The sequence below is a fragment of the Equus caballus genome, chromosome 1 (genome assembly GCF_041296265.1).
Source record: "Equus caballus isolate H_3958 breed thoroughbred chromosome 1, TB-T2T, whole genome shotgun sequence".
NCBI classification, from domain to species: Eukaryota; Metazoa; Chordata; class Mammalia; order Perissodactyla; family Equidae; genus Equus; species Equus caballus.
Window position 1 is genome coordinate 141,221,535 of NC_091684.1, and position 13,761 is coordinate 141,235,295.

Sequence of the window (13,761 nt, forward strand, 5' to 3'; positions counted from 1 at the left end):
AAGCAGGAAGGGCTGCCAGGCATGCCCCACACCCCTGACCCTGCCTGGCTGGGCGTGGGAGAGCAGAGGGCACAGGGCAGGGTGGGCAGGGCTGGGAATGGCTGAGAAGCCAGGCCACCAGGCCACCTTTGGGAGGAGGAGGCTTCCTGCCTGCCTTCCACCCAGGGGGCGAGCCCACTAGGCAGGAACTACCTGCACTCTCCCCTGGCCTGCCCTGATAGCCTAAGAAAGGATTCCGCACTGGACCCATGGTCAAGAAGCCTGCCTTCTAGACTTCATTTGACACTTCGGAGGAATCTGCTCTGGGCCAGACTAGGGGTGGTGGGGTGCAAGGATGAGCAAGATCCATTTCCTCCTCTAGGGGAGATCACACCAGACATTTAAGGAACAATAAACATGGCTAATATTCACTGAGCACTTTGTCATGTGCCAGACACTGATCTAAGTCCTTCACACATATCCGTAAGTAATTGAATGTTCACAACAAGCCACAAGATAAATGTTATTCTTAGCTCCATTTGACTGACGGGGATAATGAGGCACAGAGAGATCAAAAGCTTGCCCTAGATCACACAGTAAGTTGTGTGCTGGGATCCACACTCAGGCATCTGGCATCAGAGTCCCTGCATTTAGCCCTGACACTATGCATCCTGTATGCCAACTGCAGTGCCAGCTGCCCCGGCCGTCACATGCAACGTCTTAGTCCCTGCCCTGCCTCCTTGTCAGCAGGTTGTTAGGCTCTGTAAGCTTGCCAGTCACCAAAATGTGCTTTAGGATAGCATCATTTTCATTGCCCTCTGCCTCCAGCCAGTAATGTCTTTCCCCATGGGCTTGTCTTCTCATCCTGTGGAAGCTTCAAGCTCCTGTAACTCACCCATCTCACAGTCCCTTGGAGCGTCTTGCACAAAGCAAGTGCTCAGTGTTTGCAGTTTGGTGGGTTGGTGAAGGATGCTTTTATTGCCCCAGGTCTCGGCGACATGAACAAGGTGGTTCTCAACCTGTACACCTGGGGAGTTTTAACCACTACTGATGCCCAGACCCCACTCCCGGGGGTTTGGATGTAAGTGGTGAGGGTGCAGTCTGAGAATGGCAATTCTCAGGGCGATTCTGATGTGCACTCTGTGTTAACACCATTTTAGAATCCTTGGAAGTTTTTCAATTGAGGCCGGGCAGTGGGAGGGGGCAGTAAGAGTGTGGGCTTTGGAGACGGGTAGGCAAGATTCACGTCACAGCTTACCCACTTACAGGTTGAGTGAGCCTGCGCAAGTCAAGCTCCCCAAGCCTCAGTTACCTCATCTGTAAAAGGCGATGATAACATCCACAGTGAGGTAAAGCCTCTGGCCCTGGGATGGCATATGCTGGAAGAAATGTAATACATGGCAGCTATTAAAATTAATTATACATGTCTCCATCCAACAAGTGATTACTAAGTGCCAGGCACTTGGGCACCCTTGGGGGACAATAGAAAACCAGACAGTTAGGGCTCCTTATCTTGTGGCGTTTATATTCTAGTAATTCAATTTACCCGGCTGTATTTGGTTTGGGCTATCAGGCACTGTATGGGTACAAAGATGGACAAGACATTGTCCTTGTCCTTGAGGAACACAGAAGTGGACACTAGTCATAACTAAAATAGAGTAAGAGGAATGTCAGTTAGGTACAAACCAAGAGTGGTAGGGTTCAGGGGAGAAAGCCATCTACAGGGCAGATCAGGGAAATTGCCATGGAAGATAAGATAGCTCAGAAGGACCCTGAAGGATAGATAGGATTTTGAAGGATGATGCGGGGGCTGGTGGTAGAATAGCTTAAACAAAAGCGTGGAGGCAGGAACAGCCAACAATCCAGTCTGGCGAAAGAGCGGGACGTGTGTGCACAAGAGGGAAGAGGATGTGCGTGCATAGCCGGGAGATGCAGATTGGAGCCTTAACTGCCAGGGTGAGACATTTGGACTCTATTTTGTCAGGCGTGGGAACCACGCAGGAACTGGAGCTGAGCTGCATAATTCTTAGCTCTTAATACCTGGACCTCCTCCTGGCTTCATTCTGGAGGAGGCGTCCTTGTTGCCACCAGCCTCAGGGTCTCCCCTTCTGTGCCCACTGCCACCTTGGTCTCGTTCAGTGCTCAGAATCCTGTCGCTGCTCTCAGGTGAGGGTCTGATGAACTCACTCTACCTCAAGCATAAAATGCATTTCCAGATGGTACCTCCCTAGGCAATTGCATTTGGCATGTACAGTGGAAAGAGCACCAAACTGAACATCCGGAAGAGGCCTGGTACTAATCCTAGATCTGCCTCTCACCAGCTGTGTGACCTTGGGTAAGTCACTTCTCTTCTCTGAGCCTCAGTTTCCTCATCTGAAAAATGACCAGCCTGGATTGGGATGATTGACACAGACTCTTCCAGCTGCAATGTTGTCTGACTAATGTGCCATGTGTCAAATCCAAGAATGTCTATTTTGCCTTGTGCAAGGGGACACTGCTGCTGTAAATTAAGTATTAAGCATGAGGCTCAGGGGCGAAGGGATGGAAAGGCTACATGTAGGTGCTCTGGCGGTCTTGGCTGAGCCCAGTCTTGGATTCATCATAGCTCAGGCACGAGCCATGTGAACGAAGAAGCTTCCAGATGATTCCAGCCCCCAGCTCTTCAGATCACTCCCAATCACTCAAGTCTTCCCAGTTGAAGCCCCAGACATTGTGGAGCAGAGATAAGCCATACATGCTGTGCACTGTCTGAATTCCCGACACTCAGAATGTGTGGGCCTAACAAAGTGGTTGTTTCATGCCACCAACGCTGGGCTGGTTTGTTACACAGCAATAAATAACTGGAAATGGGGGAGGAGGTGTTCTGAGGGTGGTCTGAGGATGAGGGGCCTTCCTATGCTGGTGAAACCTCACTAGTGGGTTTCCTTCTCTGCCTGCTGACTTGGAAAGCCACCTCTGGTCTTGGATATTATTCTCGGTAGCGTGGCGCTCTTGGGAGACGCGGCTGAGAGCCTGCCCTGTCCTGGGATGTTGTAAAGTTTATAAACAAGGAAGCTCTGGGATCTTTGTGGAGGCTGTCACAGACCCTGAGGTACTGGTGGCAGAGAGGAAGTGGAGAGGGTAGTGAGGTGAGGTGGAGGTGGCATTCATCTTACCTGTCAGAACCTCAGTGTCCAAAAAGGCTAAAGGCAGGAGGAGGGGTTGCTTACACTGGTAGAGGTCGTCTGGGTGCATCTTACACACTTTAGCTCATTTCAGCCCCACAATAGCTCCATTAGACGCTACAGGGGGGAGTGTTTGCTCCGCTTTCCCGACCGAGAACAAGCCGGGGTGCCACGCCCCAGACCCCACACCGGGAATACAGAGCAGAGCTGTGAACCAAACGCAGAACTCCGAATCTGACGCTCTTTCCCAGGAGCCCGGTGGGTGACTTTCAGATGGAAGCTCTGCAAAGAGGCATTCATTTCTTTTCTCTAAACAGCCCCTTGTCTTGAAATAAGACCATTGCGCTTGGCTTAAATTCTGTTTCCACTTTCTTCCTCCCATCAACCCCTCCATTTTTGTTCCTTTTTTCCTCCCGGGGTTTTTGGCAGAAGGAAGAGAGGAATCCACTCCCAAGGCCTTTACTGGGAATGGCTTGATGGTGATGTGAGGCTTCACTCACCAACCGTCCCACAGGGCTGGGGGCACAGAGGGCAAACGAGGCCAGGCGGCTCCCAGGCCGGGGTGGGAATCACAGCCCCTATCCCGCTGTGAAAACTGTGTGGTGAGGCTCCCAGAAGTATCTGTGCCTTGTCAGGGAGCATGCTGGCTGGGAGGGAGGAAGCGGTCTATTCCCTAGTGGGACTTCCTCTCTCACGGGGTGTGTGTGTGTGTGTTGGGGGGGACGACACACAAGGAAATACCATTTTCTAAGCGATTGTGCCAGGCGCTATCACACGTATCAGCTCATTTAAATCAATTGCCACTTAAGGCTTGGAGAGGTTAGCTGACTAAGGCCATACAGCAAGTGAGCAGCAGAGCCAGGAAGGACGCCCGAAGCGTCTTGCCCTTGGCGCTCGCCCCCTGTCCCGGAACCTCGGAGCCCTGGAGGTGCCTGTCCCCACCTGGCGGGGAGACTCCCGGCCCTCGCCCCGGGGCTCTCCAGAGGGGGGTCCCAGCAGGGGGCGCCCCGACTCCTGACCCAAGCGGCCGGGAGCGCCTCCAGCCGGCGCCTGGGACGGGCCTGGCCGCTCCGCCCCTCGGCTCCTCCGCGGCCTCGCGGGCGGGCGGGCGCAGGGCGCCAGGAGGAGAGCGGAGCCGAGCGCCGCGCAGCCCGCCGCGCCCGCCGCGCCCGCCGCAGCGCAGCCTCCCGCCGTGAGTAGCGCCCGGGTGCGGGCTCGACGGGCGGGACGGGGCGTGCGGCCGGAGTGCAGCGGCGCCCCGGGGTCTGGGCTGGCGGCGGCACACTGCTCCCAGGGGCTCCCTCGTGTTACCCGAGACCACCGCCCTGGTCCCTAACGCCGCCCCCGGGTGTGGCCGGCCAAGGCCTTGGGCGAAGTGGCCGGCCCTGGCACGCGGAGACCTGCCCGCTGTGCCCGCAGGGCGCGCTCCGAAGCCTGGCTCTTTTGACCGAGGGACGGGGTGGGGGGCGTCAGGCAGAGGGCTGGCACCCAGGGAGGAGATGGGAGACAGACTTCCAACAAGTTAGGGCCGCTTGACGGGGGAGAGCACCCCAGATTTCCAGGAGGAGGGGGGCCAGGTCTTATCAGCATCGGGCGCATCTCACACCTCCTGCCGATACCTCCTCTTCGCCTCCCCGCCACGTGGTCGTGGGAGCGGCCAGTAGGTCTGCTGCAGGCTGGAGTAGAGGGGCATAGAAGGGTGTTGTCGACAGTTGACTGACTCTGGGCCAGGCGTTGTGGATGTCTCGTGGCATGTGTGGGTCTAGCTCGTCCTCACCGGTGCAACTCTGCAAGGGAAATTAGTATTCTCACTTTACAAAGGAGAAAATGGGGCCCAGAGAGGTGAGCTTTGAGGCCAGGCAGGTAGTGGTAGGTTAGGAGGGCACACTGGAGGAGAGGATGCCGCAACTGGTTGCCTCAGAGGCAGGTGGGAAGGTCCCTGGCAACAAGTGGAGGGAGCACAGTCCTTGATTCCTCAGTACTTGTAGAATCCAGTGGAGAGCAGCTAGGGGGCTGCTGCTGTGGTTTCTGATGCTGCTTCTCAACCGTCCTGTGTAACGTCTTCCTAGGAGAGTCCTCGTGACTGAGGGCTGCAGGCACTTGGGCGTCTTCACAGATTCCTTCAGAGTCTTGTTCTTCCCCAAACCACCCATCTCTCAAGATGTGTTTTTTAGCACCTAGAGTGGCCCTACTGATAATTCAGCAGCTGCAGGAGAGGCTTGGGCAGGGGAACAGGGGTGTGTGGAGGTGGGTGCGTGTGTGCTGGTCTGGGGTGAGTTTCTGGCTGGCAGGAAGGAGACCTGAACTGACCCTGACCACCTCCCTACGGCTCCCCTTGTTGTTAGATGTGGGAGTGAACAAGCAGGCTGCCCAGCGGAACTGGACCTTCACCACAAAGATGGAGTTTTCTCCTGTCAACTCAGACAGGTGGCTGATCTCGGAGCCCCAGCTTCCCCAGCAGAGATTGGGGTGGGTCAGAGCCCCCAGTGTGTGGAGGGGCTCTGTAATGTTGGAGCTCCTCCTTTCTGTTGGCAGCCTCCTCAGAGCCTGAGTGTGACAATCCCTACTGTGGGGGGAGGTGTAAGGGGACTATCGTGCCTGCCCCCTTGCACCATCCCGTTTCGCTGACTTACACTGGGTGAGGTGGGGTGAGGGTCTCTGAGAGTTCAGCAGAGGGAGCTGGGGCCAGTGGGGGAGAGGGCTTAGGAGGGTTGAGATTTCCCTGTGGGGTCTTCCTCTAGCCCTAGAGGCCTCCTCCTGGGTTGTCCTTCAGGAGTCCACTGACTTCTCCCACTCTTGTGCTACCATTGGAGGCTTGAAGATGCTGTCAACAGAAGCCCTGGGAAGAGCAGCTGGAGTGGGCTAGCTGGGTGACTTTCAGCAAGTCCCTTCCCCTGTCTGGACCTCAATTTCCTCCTTTTGTAAAACAAGTGGGTTAGAGCAGACAACAGTGGTTTTCGACACCCTTCCACACACCCCGCCCGTGAATTTTTACACAGAACCCCAAAATATAGTATGGGTAAAGAAGAGCTGCTCTGACTCGCCTTCCTCATGCTTCTAAAGCAGAGTTTAAAAATCCCCTAGATGATCCTAGAGGTCTCTTTCTGTGAGATTCTGGGAAATCTGTGTTAACCCCGGAAGTGTTGCTTAGTATTAGGGTTGGGGGCAGGAATGTGAATTCCAGAGATTCCGTTAGAGAAATGTTGGCGTTAAGATGGGTTTCATCCTTGGAATGTCTGGAGCTAATGGCCTGTGGAGTTGTAGCTGTATCCCTCCCCTCCGCCATGTGCTTTCATCTTTTTGGGGCTAGAAAGGTGCCTGTGCCTTTGGGTCCTTGTCTGGGTCCTAACTGATGACTATAATTCCACCCAGAGTTTCTTCCCTTTAGTTTCATGTTTTTAAACTGGTAAAATGCAAATTCATCTTGGGGACAGATTAAGAAAGGGCTTTAAGTTGTTATCGGTTGTTTTTATCCAATGAGATATCTGAGCAGCAGCTTTGAGAAGGGAGGCTGGGGCCCTAAATTTAAATCAACCAACATTTATGGAGCGTTTGCTATTTCTAGGTGAGAATGTCATAACTCCTGCCCTCATGGGCCTCCAAGACAATAGGCAGGAGGGAAGGGACTCACATTTGTTGGGACCAGCCAAGGACTATTTCAAACATTTTACGTCTGTTACCTCTTTTGTTCCATTGCTATGACTCATTTTTTTATTATGTAAAATTTTGATTGCATACAAAGTAAGTGTACATACCATGTATCCATGTAACCACCACCCAGATTAAGAAACAGCATTGCCAGCACTCAGAAACCCCCTTGTATCTCCTTCCAGGCACAATTCCCACCCAGGGGTAACTACTATCTGACTTCTAGAACCACAGATTAATTTTTCCTAAGTGGAATCACATGCTATGTCATCACAAAAGTGTCTGTCTTCTTTTTTTTTTTTTTTTTTTTTTTTTTTTTTTTTATTTTTTTTTTTATTTTTTTTTTAAGATTTTATTTTTTCCTTTTTCTCCCCAAAGCCCCCCGGTACATAGTTGTGTGTTCTTCGTTGTGGGTTCCTCTAGTTGTGGCATGTGGGACGCTGCCTCAGCGTGGTCTGACGAGCAGTGCCATGTCCGCGCCCAGGATTCGAACCGACGAAACACTGGGCCGCCTGCAGCGGAGCGCGCGAACTTAACCACTCGGCCACGGGGCCAGCCCCTTTTTTTTTTTTTTTTTTTTTTTTTTTTTTTTTTTTTTTTTAATTTTTTTTTTTTTTTTTTTAAAGATTTTATTTTATTTTTTCTCCCCAAAGCCCCCCAGTACACAGTTGTATATTCTTCGTTGTGGGTCCTTGTAGTTGTGGCATGTGGGACGCTGCCTCAGCGTGGTCTGATGAGCAGTGCCATGTCCGCGCCCAGGATTCGAACTGATGAAACACTGGGCCGCCTGCAGTGGAGCGCGCGAACTTAACCACTCGGCCACGGGGCCAGCCCCAGTGTCTGTCTTCTTTTATTCAACATTATGCTTGTGAGTTTCATCCACGTTGTTGCAGGTAGTAGTAGCTTATTTATTCTCATTGTTGTATAATCATTTCATTGTATGAGTAGACCTCAATTTATTTATCCATTCTTCTATTGATGGCCATTTGGATGTTTCCCAATTTTTAGTTCTTACTAGTGGTGCTGCTGTGAGCCCTCTAACATGGAGCATTCTGGAAAACACCTGCATGCATTTCTCTTAGGTATGTCCATCGAAACTGGCCAACAGTTTTCCAAAGTGGTTGTCCCAGTGTATACTCCCCCTGGCAGTGTTTGAGAGTTCTGGTTGCTCCACGTGCTCACCAACACTAGGCATCGTCTAGACTCATTTTCCATGTAAGTAACTTGAAGCTCAAAAAAGTTGTCCTGTGCTCAGTGTGTGCTAGTAAGTGGCAGAGCTGGGATTTGAACCCAGGCCTGTGTGACTGTGGAATCTGTGCTCTCTCCCTCTGGGTTAGACGTAGACATAGATTATGACAAGCCAGAACGTGATAAGCTCTAATTCTAAAAATGTAGGAAGAACCTTCTCTGGGAGTTTAACGAGGGAGAGAATTTTGATCTGTTTTGGCAAGAAAAAGGGTCATGGAGCCTCACGGAGATGAGCTGGGCCTTGCAGGAAGGGAGTAGTTTTGCTAGGAGGGCTCTCCAGGTGGGCCTCCCATTGAAAGAGCCCAGCTGGAGCTGAGCATGGCCAGGGTGAAAGTTCTGGGCAAGTGGAAAATGTCTGCTTTGGCTGTCATATAGGATATGTGAGGGGAGGGGGCTAAGGCCAGAAAGGTGAGTTGGGGCCAAACTAGTGGGTCTAGTTTTTCCTTAGGGGGCTCCCCTGCTCCCACCCCAGCCACTCAAGATGTGGAACCCAAGGATGGGGTTCATCATTTTGCCGGGGAGCTGGGGCTGCTTCGAATCCGGCGCAGCTCCTGATGGCGAGTGGGGCTGGCCTCTTGCCTCTGGAGGATCTTAGCTGTTCCTGGGACCGCTCTCAGGGTATCTGCCAACAAAATATTTTGGAGTTTTCTGCTTCCATCTAGCTGTGTCAAATTAATAACCCCACCCCCCAGGATCTGACCCAAATGGTTTATTTGGAAGAATTGTTTTCAGCAAAACGAAGATGGTGGTTAGCAGTCCTGCCACCCTCTGGGGTAGTCTCAGGAGATTTGCTAGGATGGGGGTGGGGGTGAGGGTGGGTTGTGCTTCTGATTCTTGTCAAGCCAGACTTGTCAGGAGGATCCCACAACCTTTTCCTCAGAAAGGAACTGAATTGGTTGTCTCAATGGCTGTAGGAAGCAGAAACACAAACAATGCCCTGGGATGAGTCAGGTAATAATAATAATGATCATCCTTCTTATTTGCTCAGAGGTTTATGCGTTTATCACAATGGACCCTCACACGGATATGTGAAGTAGGTGCTATAGATGTTATCACCCCTGTTTACAGGTGAGGGGACTGAGGCCCAGAGAGGGTGCCAACCTGTTATGGGTCACACAGCTAATATACACCCAGACTAGCCTGGAACGGGGGCTCCTGGAGCCTGCTCTTTTCAGTATTCCGTGCTTGCCGGGCCCTGGCTGAGCACAGAGTGAAGACCTAGCAGGGAGGAGGATGTGTGATGGACCATGAGAGCCAAGAGGCAGGAGGTTGGCAGGTGACCCTGAGAGTAAGGCCTGGGAGCCAGGCCAGGTCTGCCTGGGGGGCTTCAGAGATGGGTGTACCTTGGGGGAAGGGAGGGAGGCAGGTGGCATCTTGGCAATAGGGCTTTGGTTTGTAGGGGGTGAAAGGGGAGGAAAAACGTATATGTCACCTGAGAGTTGGATCATTTTGTACCACTTGGCATTGATGAGATGCGCCCTTATTGTAATGGTGCCTCCACCCAGCCTGGTGAAAACAGTCTTTTGGGGTTCATGGGGCCTGGGTATGGTTGGTGTCTGATTGGCAGGCAGAGGAAAAGCTGCCAACACTAGCCGAAATGAACTCTGAGAGGGCTTTGCTAATGACTCTTGAAAGATACATCCACAGGCAGCTGGGTTTATCTTTGTGATTTGCAGACTGTGTCCTGAGCCCTGGCCTCAGGGTGCTGTCCAGGGTGACATATGGCTGTCCCAGGAGTGAGTGAGCTCCTTGGGGCAGGGGGATCCGGGGGTAGGATGCAAACAGTCTCTTCTGGCAGAGTAGTGAGTGCTCCCCATGGCTCAGAGCTGTCATCTGGCTCTCACTGAAGTGCCCCGGGCAGGCAGAGTTAGCTTCATTTTACAGATGAGGAAACTGGGGCTCCTCCGACGAGAGATGAGGTCACAGAGCTAGCTGTGGGCAAAACTGGGACTAGAACCTCAGGCTCCTGACTCCTGGTGTGTGTTGTACTTTGTCCCACCACTCCCGCCTGTCTTTCCTTTGGGGTGAGGAGTGAGAAGTTTTCAAATCAGTTCAGACTCACGGTTGGGTGGCACAGCCCCTCGGGGAGCTGAGGTCATGATAATCCCTTACCTTTCTACAACATTTTGTGGTTTATAGGATAATTTCATGATTTGCAGTTGGTTTTTACAGCATTAACCCCTTTTACGGATGGGGAAGCTAAGTCTTTGGCAGTTTAAATGAGACTTGAACCTAGGACTTCTAACTCAAAAATGAGTGCTCTTTTTCCTGCCTCACAGCTGCCTCTTTTCTCAGTAGATCTGAATTTCATGAGCACAAATTGCCAAAGTTGGCCGTTTCTCTGTTCCTCTGAGCTTGTTCAGAGCAGATCTGAAGAAGTGAGGAGGGCTCTTTTTTTCTGTCTCCTGAACAAATTTGAATGAATATAAATCGAATAAGAGCCATACATTGTTGGTCACAGGTGAGGACAGGCTTGAGCAGGGCGGATCTTGAGGAACCAGGGCTGTGGATTATCCTTGAATTATTAGGTCCCTTGCAGCCAATTGCTTTTGGGCCCAGACTGTTAGGCTTGTGCCCATTTGCACGTCTGTCCCAACCTCAGGTTTTTTCCTGTTTCAGGGCTGTATGTTCCAGGCCTCAATGAGGAGCCCAAACATGGAGACGTTCAAGCAGCAGAAGGTGGAGGACTTCTACGACATCGGAGAGGAGCTGGGGAGGTAAGCGGCTGTGAGCGGTGGAGGGGCTGCGATATGGCGTCCAGGTCAGGCTTCTGTTGGTGCGCTTGTCAGTCACTTGATCTTGTAGGGCGCGGGCTTGTCCCAGGACTAGGGAGATGCTTTAAAAACAATCCTGCGGTTTATTCACCTTCGTGGCCGGCTCTGCAAATAGTTGTCTCTCTGGAGATAAAGGCTTGCCAGCAGAAGGGACTAGAATGGTTGAGTTCTATGTTTTCAGTATAACTTGCCTGACAGTTCTGGTGAATCTCAGTGAGTCTTTGTATTATCTGTTTCTTTTCTCACCAAGTCCTCCCCAGGCTCTGGAGTGAGACCTGACCTGTTGCTTTTCTCCTGGGTCCTGCTTGGGATCCTCCATGGCTCCTAGGATTTTGTTTCAGAAGCTCAGAGCCTGAATGGGAGGTGAAGTAATCCTTCTGAAAATGGATTTGCATTGAGTAACAAGCCACATGAGCCTGGTCATGAGGGTTTCTAGGATCTGAGTTATCGGGTGCATTTTCAGGTTTGCTAAAACCCAGAACACAGCCAGGGCTAAGCTCTGAGATCTGAAGTAGTTACTATTTGGAGGGAAATGAAGATTTTCTGAAGCTCTCTTCTTGCCTTCCATTTCTAACAACTGCTAGTATTTAGATGGTGTTTTAGTGATCACAGAATGCCGGTCCTGACGTTTGATTCTCACAACAATGCGGGAAATGGGAATCATTTTTACTCTCATTTTTTAGATGAGGAAACTGTTGTCCAAAGACTTTAAACAAGTTGCCCAAAGTTGCTCAGCCAACAAGTGCTGTAGCCAAGGTCTGGCCAGTCCAGGTTAGAACCGCACACCTGGTGTGCTCTCTCCATGAGCACGGCGCTTGCACCCTGTCACCCTCACATGTGCTCACCGGTATACCCAGCCTCACCCCTTCACACACCCAGCAGAGGAAAAACCTGCGAGTTTAGGGCCTCCACTCTATCCAAGGGGCAAATCAGGAGGCCTTTCTCCTTTATAGAGGTCTTGGGTCAGGATGAATTCTCTTGCTTTCTTTTACTTTTAAGGACAAAACAGAAAGAACTTCAAAGCTAAGCCTTACTCTGCGGAGAATGGGAGCGAAGTTGCCTCAGGTTCAGGGAGTGCATGTCTTGGGTGACTGGCTGGCTGGCTGGGTGGGAGAGCAATGACTGCAGAGACCCCAGAGGGGGATGACTCCTCGGCCTTCTGCCGGAGCCCACTGCCCCTGGCAATCCGGGGCCTGCTGAAGGGAGGAGGCCAGAGGGCCAGAGGCTGGGGGTGGTCAGGTGGAGTCTGCCTCTGAATGGGAAGCCAGGCCTTTGGTGCTTCTCCTGACCTTGGTGACACCAGGGGGAAAGTGACATCCTCAGCAGCAGATGCTAACAATGGCATTTGATTCGGTGGCCTCACCTCGGCCATGTTTTCTGTGTAGGGGTCTGTGCTAAGTGCTGTGGGTACAAAGATGAGGAGGACATGGACAGTCTCTGCCTTTCTGGAGCTCCAGCTGGCAGTGGGGGCAGCCACGCACGTAACAAGGGCAGAGTTGGAAGGGACTAGTGTCAGGGTGGGCTGAGAACTGAGGAGTTGGGGTGGGGGACTCTGAAGAAGGATGTAAAAGCAGTTTCCTGGGGGATTCATCTGTTATTCCTTCTTAGTCCTGTCTCTCCCCACTCTGTACATCAGAGCTGTCAGAACTGGAAGATACCATGTTTTGTGGTTCTCCACCTGCTACCGGATGTGAAGACCCCATGTGCCTCACAACCTGGGGAGCCTTGGAGGACTCTGCCTAAGAGAGGGGAAGGTCTTGCCTGTGGCCATAAACAGGCTAGAACTAGAGCTGCCTCCAGATGACTGCTCAGCTTCTGAAGGGATGGTCCTGTCTTTTCTCCTCCCCTCCTTTCCTTCACCTAACATATTCTTGAGGACCTAGTGTGTGCCAGGCACTGTCCAGGCAGTGGTAAACAAGCAGACACATTCCTGTCCTCTTGCAACCCGTGATCCATTGGTGGAAAAAGGCACTGAACAAGAGAACACAGAAGGAGAAGTCGTTTTAACATGTGTCAAGGGCTGTGAAAGGAGAGAGCAGGATGCTCTGAGAGAGACTAGGGGACGTGGTTTGGACTGGGTGGTCAGAGAAGGCTGCTCTGAGGCAGTGACTGATAATTTGAGAGCTGAGGGTACATGTTCAGGCAAAGACAACAGCAGGGACACAGACCCTGAGGTGGGGAAGAGCCTAGGGCCTGAGCTGCTAGCAGGAGGCCAGTGTGACCTCGGAAAGTGAGCTGGGGACATGCCGTGCTAGATGAGGTTGGAGACAGAGATAGGGACCAGATCCAGACGGCAAGCTCCCTGCCAAGACAGAGTGGTGGAGATGTTTGGCCTTAGGGGTCACGCAGATTGGGGTTTGGGTCCCCTTCTTAGATGTGCAACCTTAGGACAACTTACTCAACCTGTCTGGGCCTGAGTTTTCTTACCTGTAAGATAGGAATAGTAACAGTACCTACTTCATGGTTGTGGGGAGTAAATGAGATGCTGATTCTATAGTGTCCCTCACAGAGCTGGACACAGGGTAGTATTCAGTGAACGAGAGCTTCTGGCCTTTGAAGTAAGTTTGGGGCCTCAAGGCCTCCCTCCCACCTCTGGTGTGTTATACTTTAGCTAAAACTGTGTATTAACAAGCAAGGAACCTTTAGCTCCACTCCCTGCCCTGGTCTGGTCCCTGAAGCACATGGTTCAGATCCCTTTGGAGGTCTTATCCGTTCTTATCCTACCAGTATAAGAGACCATCTGTGAGGAAAGCTGCAGGATCCAGCTTTGGCTCGGGAGGGCATGCCCTGGCTGGGGAGTCCTGCGCTCAGCTGGGGCCCCGCCTGGCCCTGCTCATCTCGCTTGATTTCTGGCTCCCAGCACTGAGTGCAGACACTTGTCTGTGTTCACATTTTGGCGCCAGCCTGCTGGAGAGGCTAGAGGTTGTCTGCTGGTTTCCTGGAGCATT

At 52.1% G+C, this 13,761-nt stretch overlaps 1 protein-coding gene across 9 annotated transcripts in view; it reads left to right on the top strand.

Moving 5' to 3' along the window:
• The first annotated feature begins 4,182 nt into the window (after positions 1-4,182).
• The window catches only part of DAPK2 (death associated protein kinase 2), a 116,899-nt gene continuing 107,320 nt past the window's right edge, over positions 4,183-13,761 (top strand). Inside the window, exons 1-4 of one of the 9 annotated variants that reach the window (XM_070234861.1) lie at positions 4,589-4,807; positions 5,489-5,570; positions 7,874-8,006; positions 10,659-10,756. In XM_070234861.1, the coding sequence (XP_070090962.1) occupies positions 10,665-10,756 (92 nt within the window). In that variant the 5' untranslated portion in view covers positions 4,589-4,807; positions 5,489-5,570; positions 7,874-8,006; positions 10,659-10,664. Of the gene's footprint in view, positions 4,336-4,588; positions 4,986-5,488; positions 5,571-7,873; positions 8,007-10,658; positions 10,757-13,761 lie in introns of those variants that run through there. The other 8 variants (XM_070234872.1, XM_070234856.1, XM_070234899.1 and 5 more) reach the window with 8 other exon arrangements.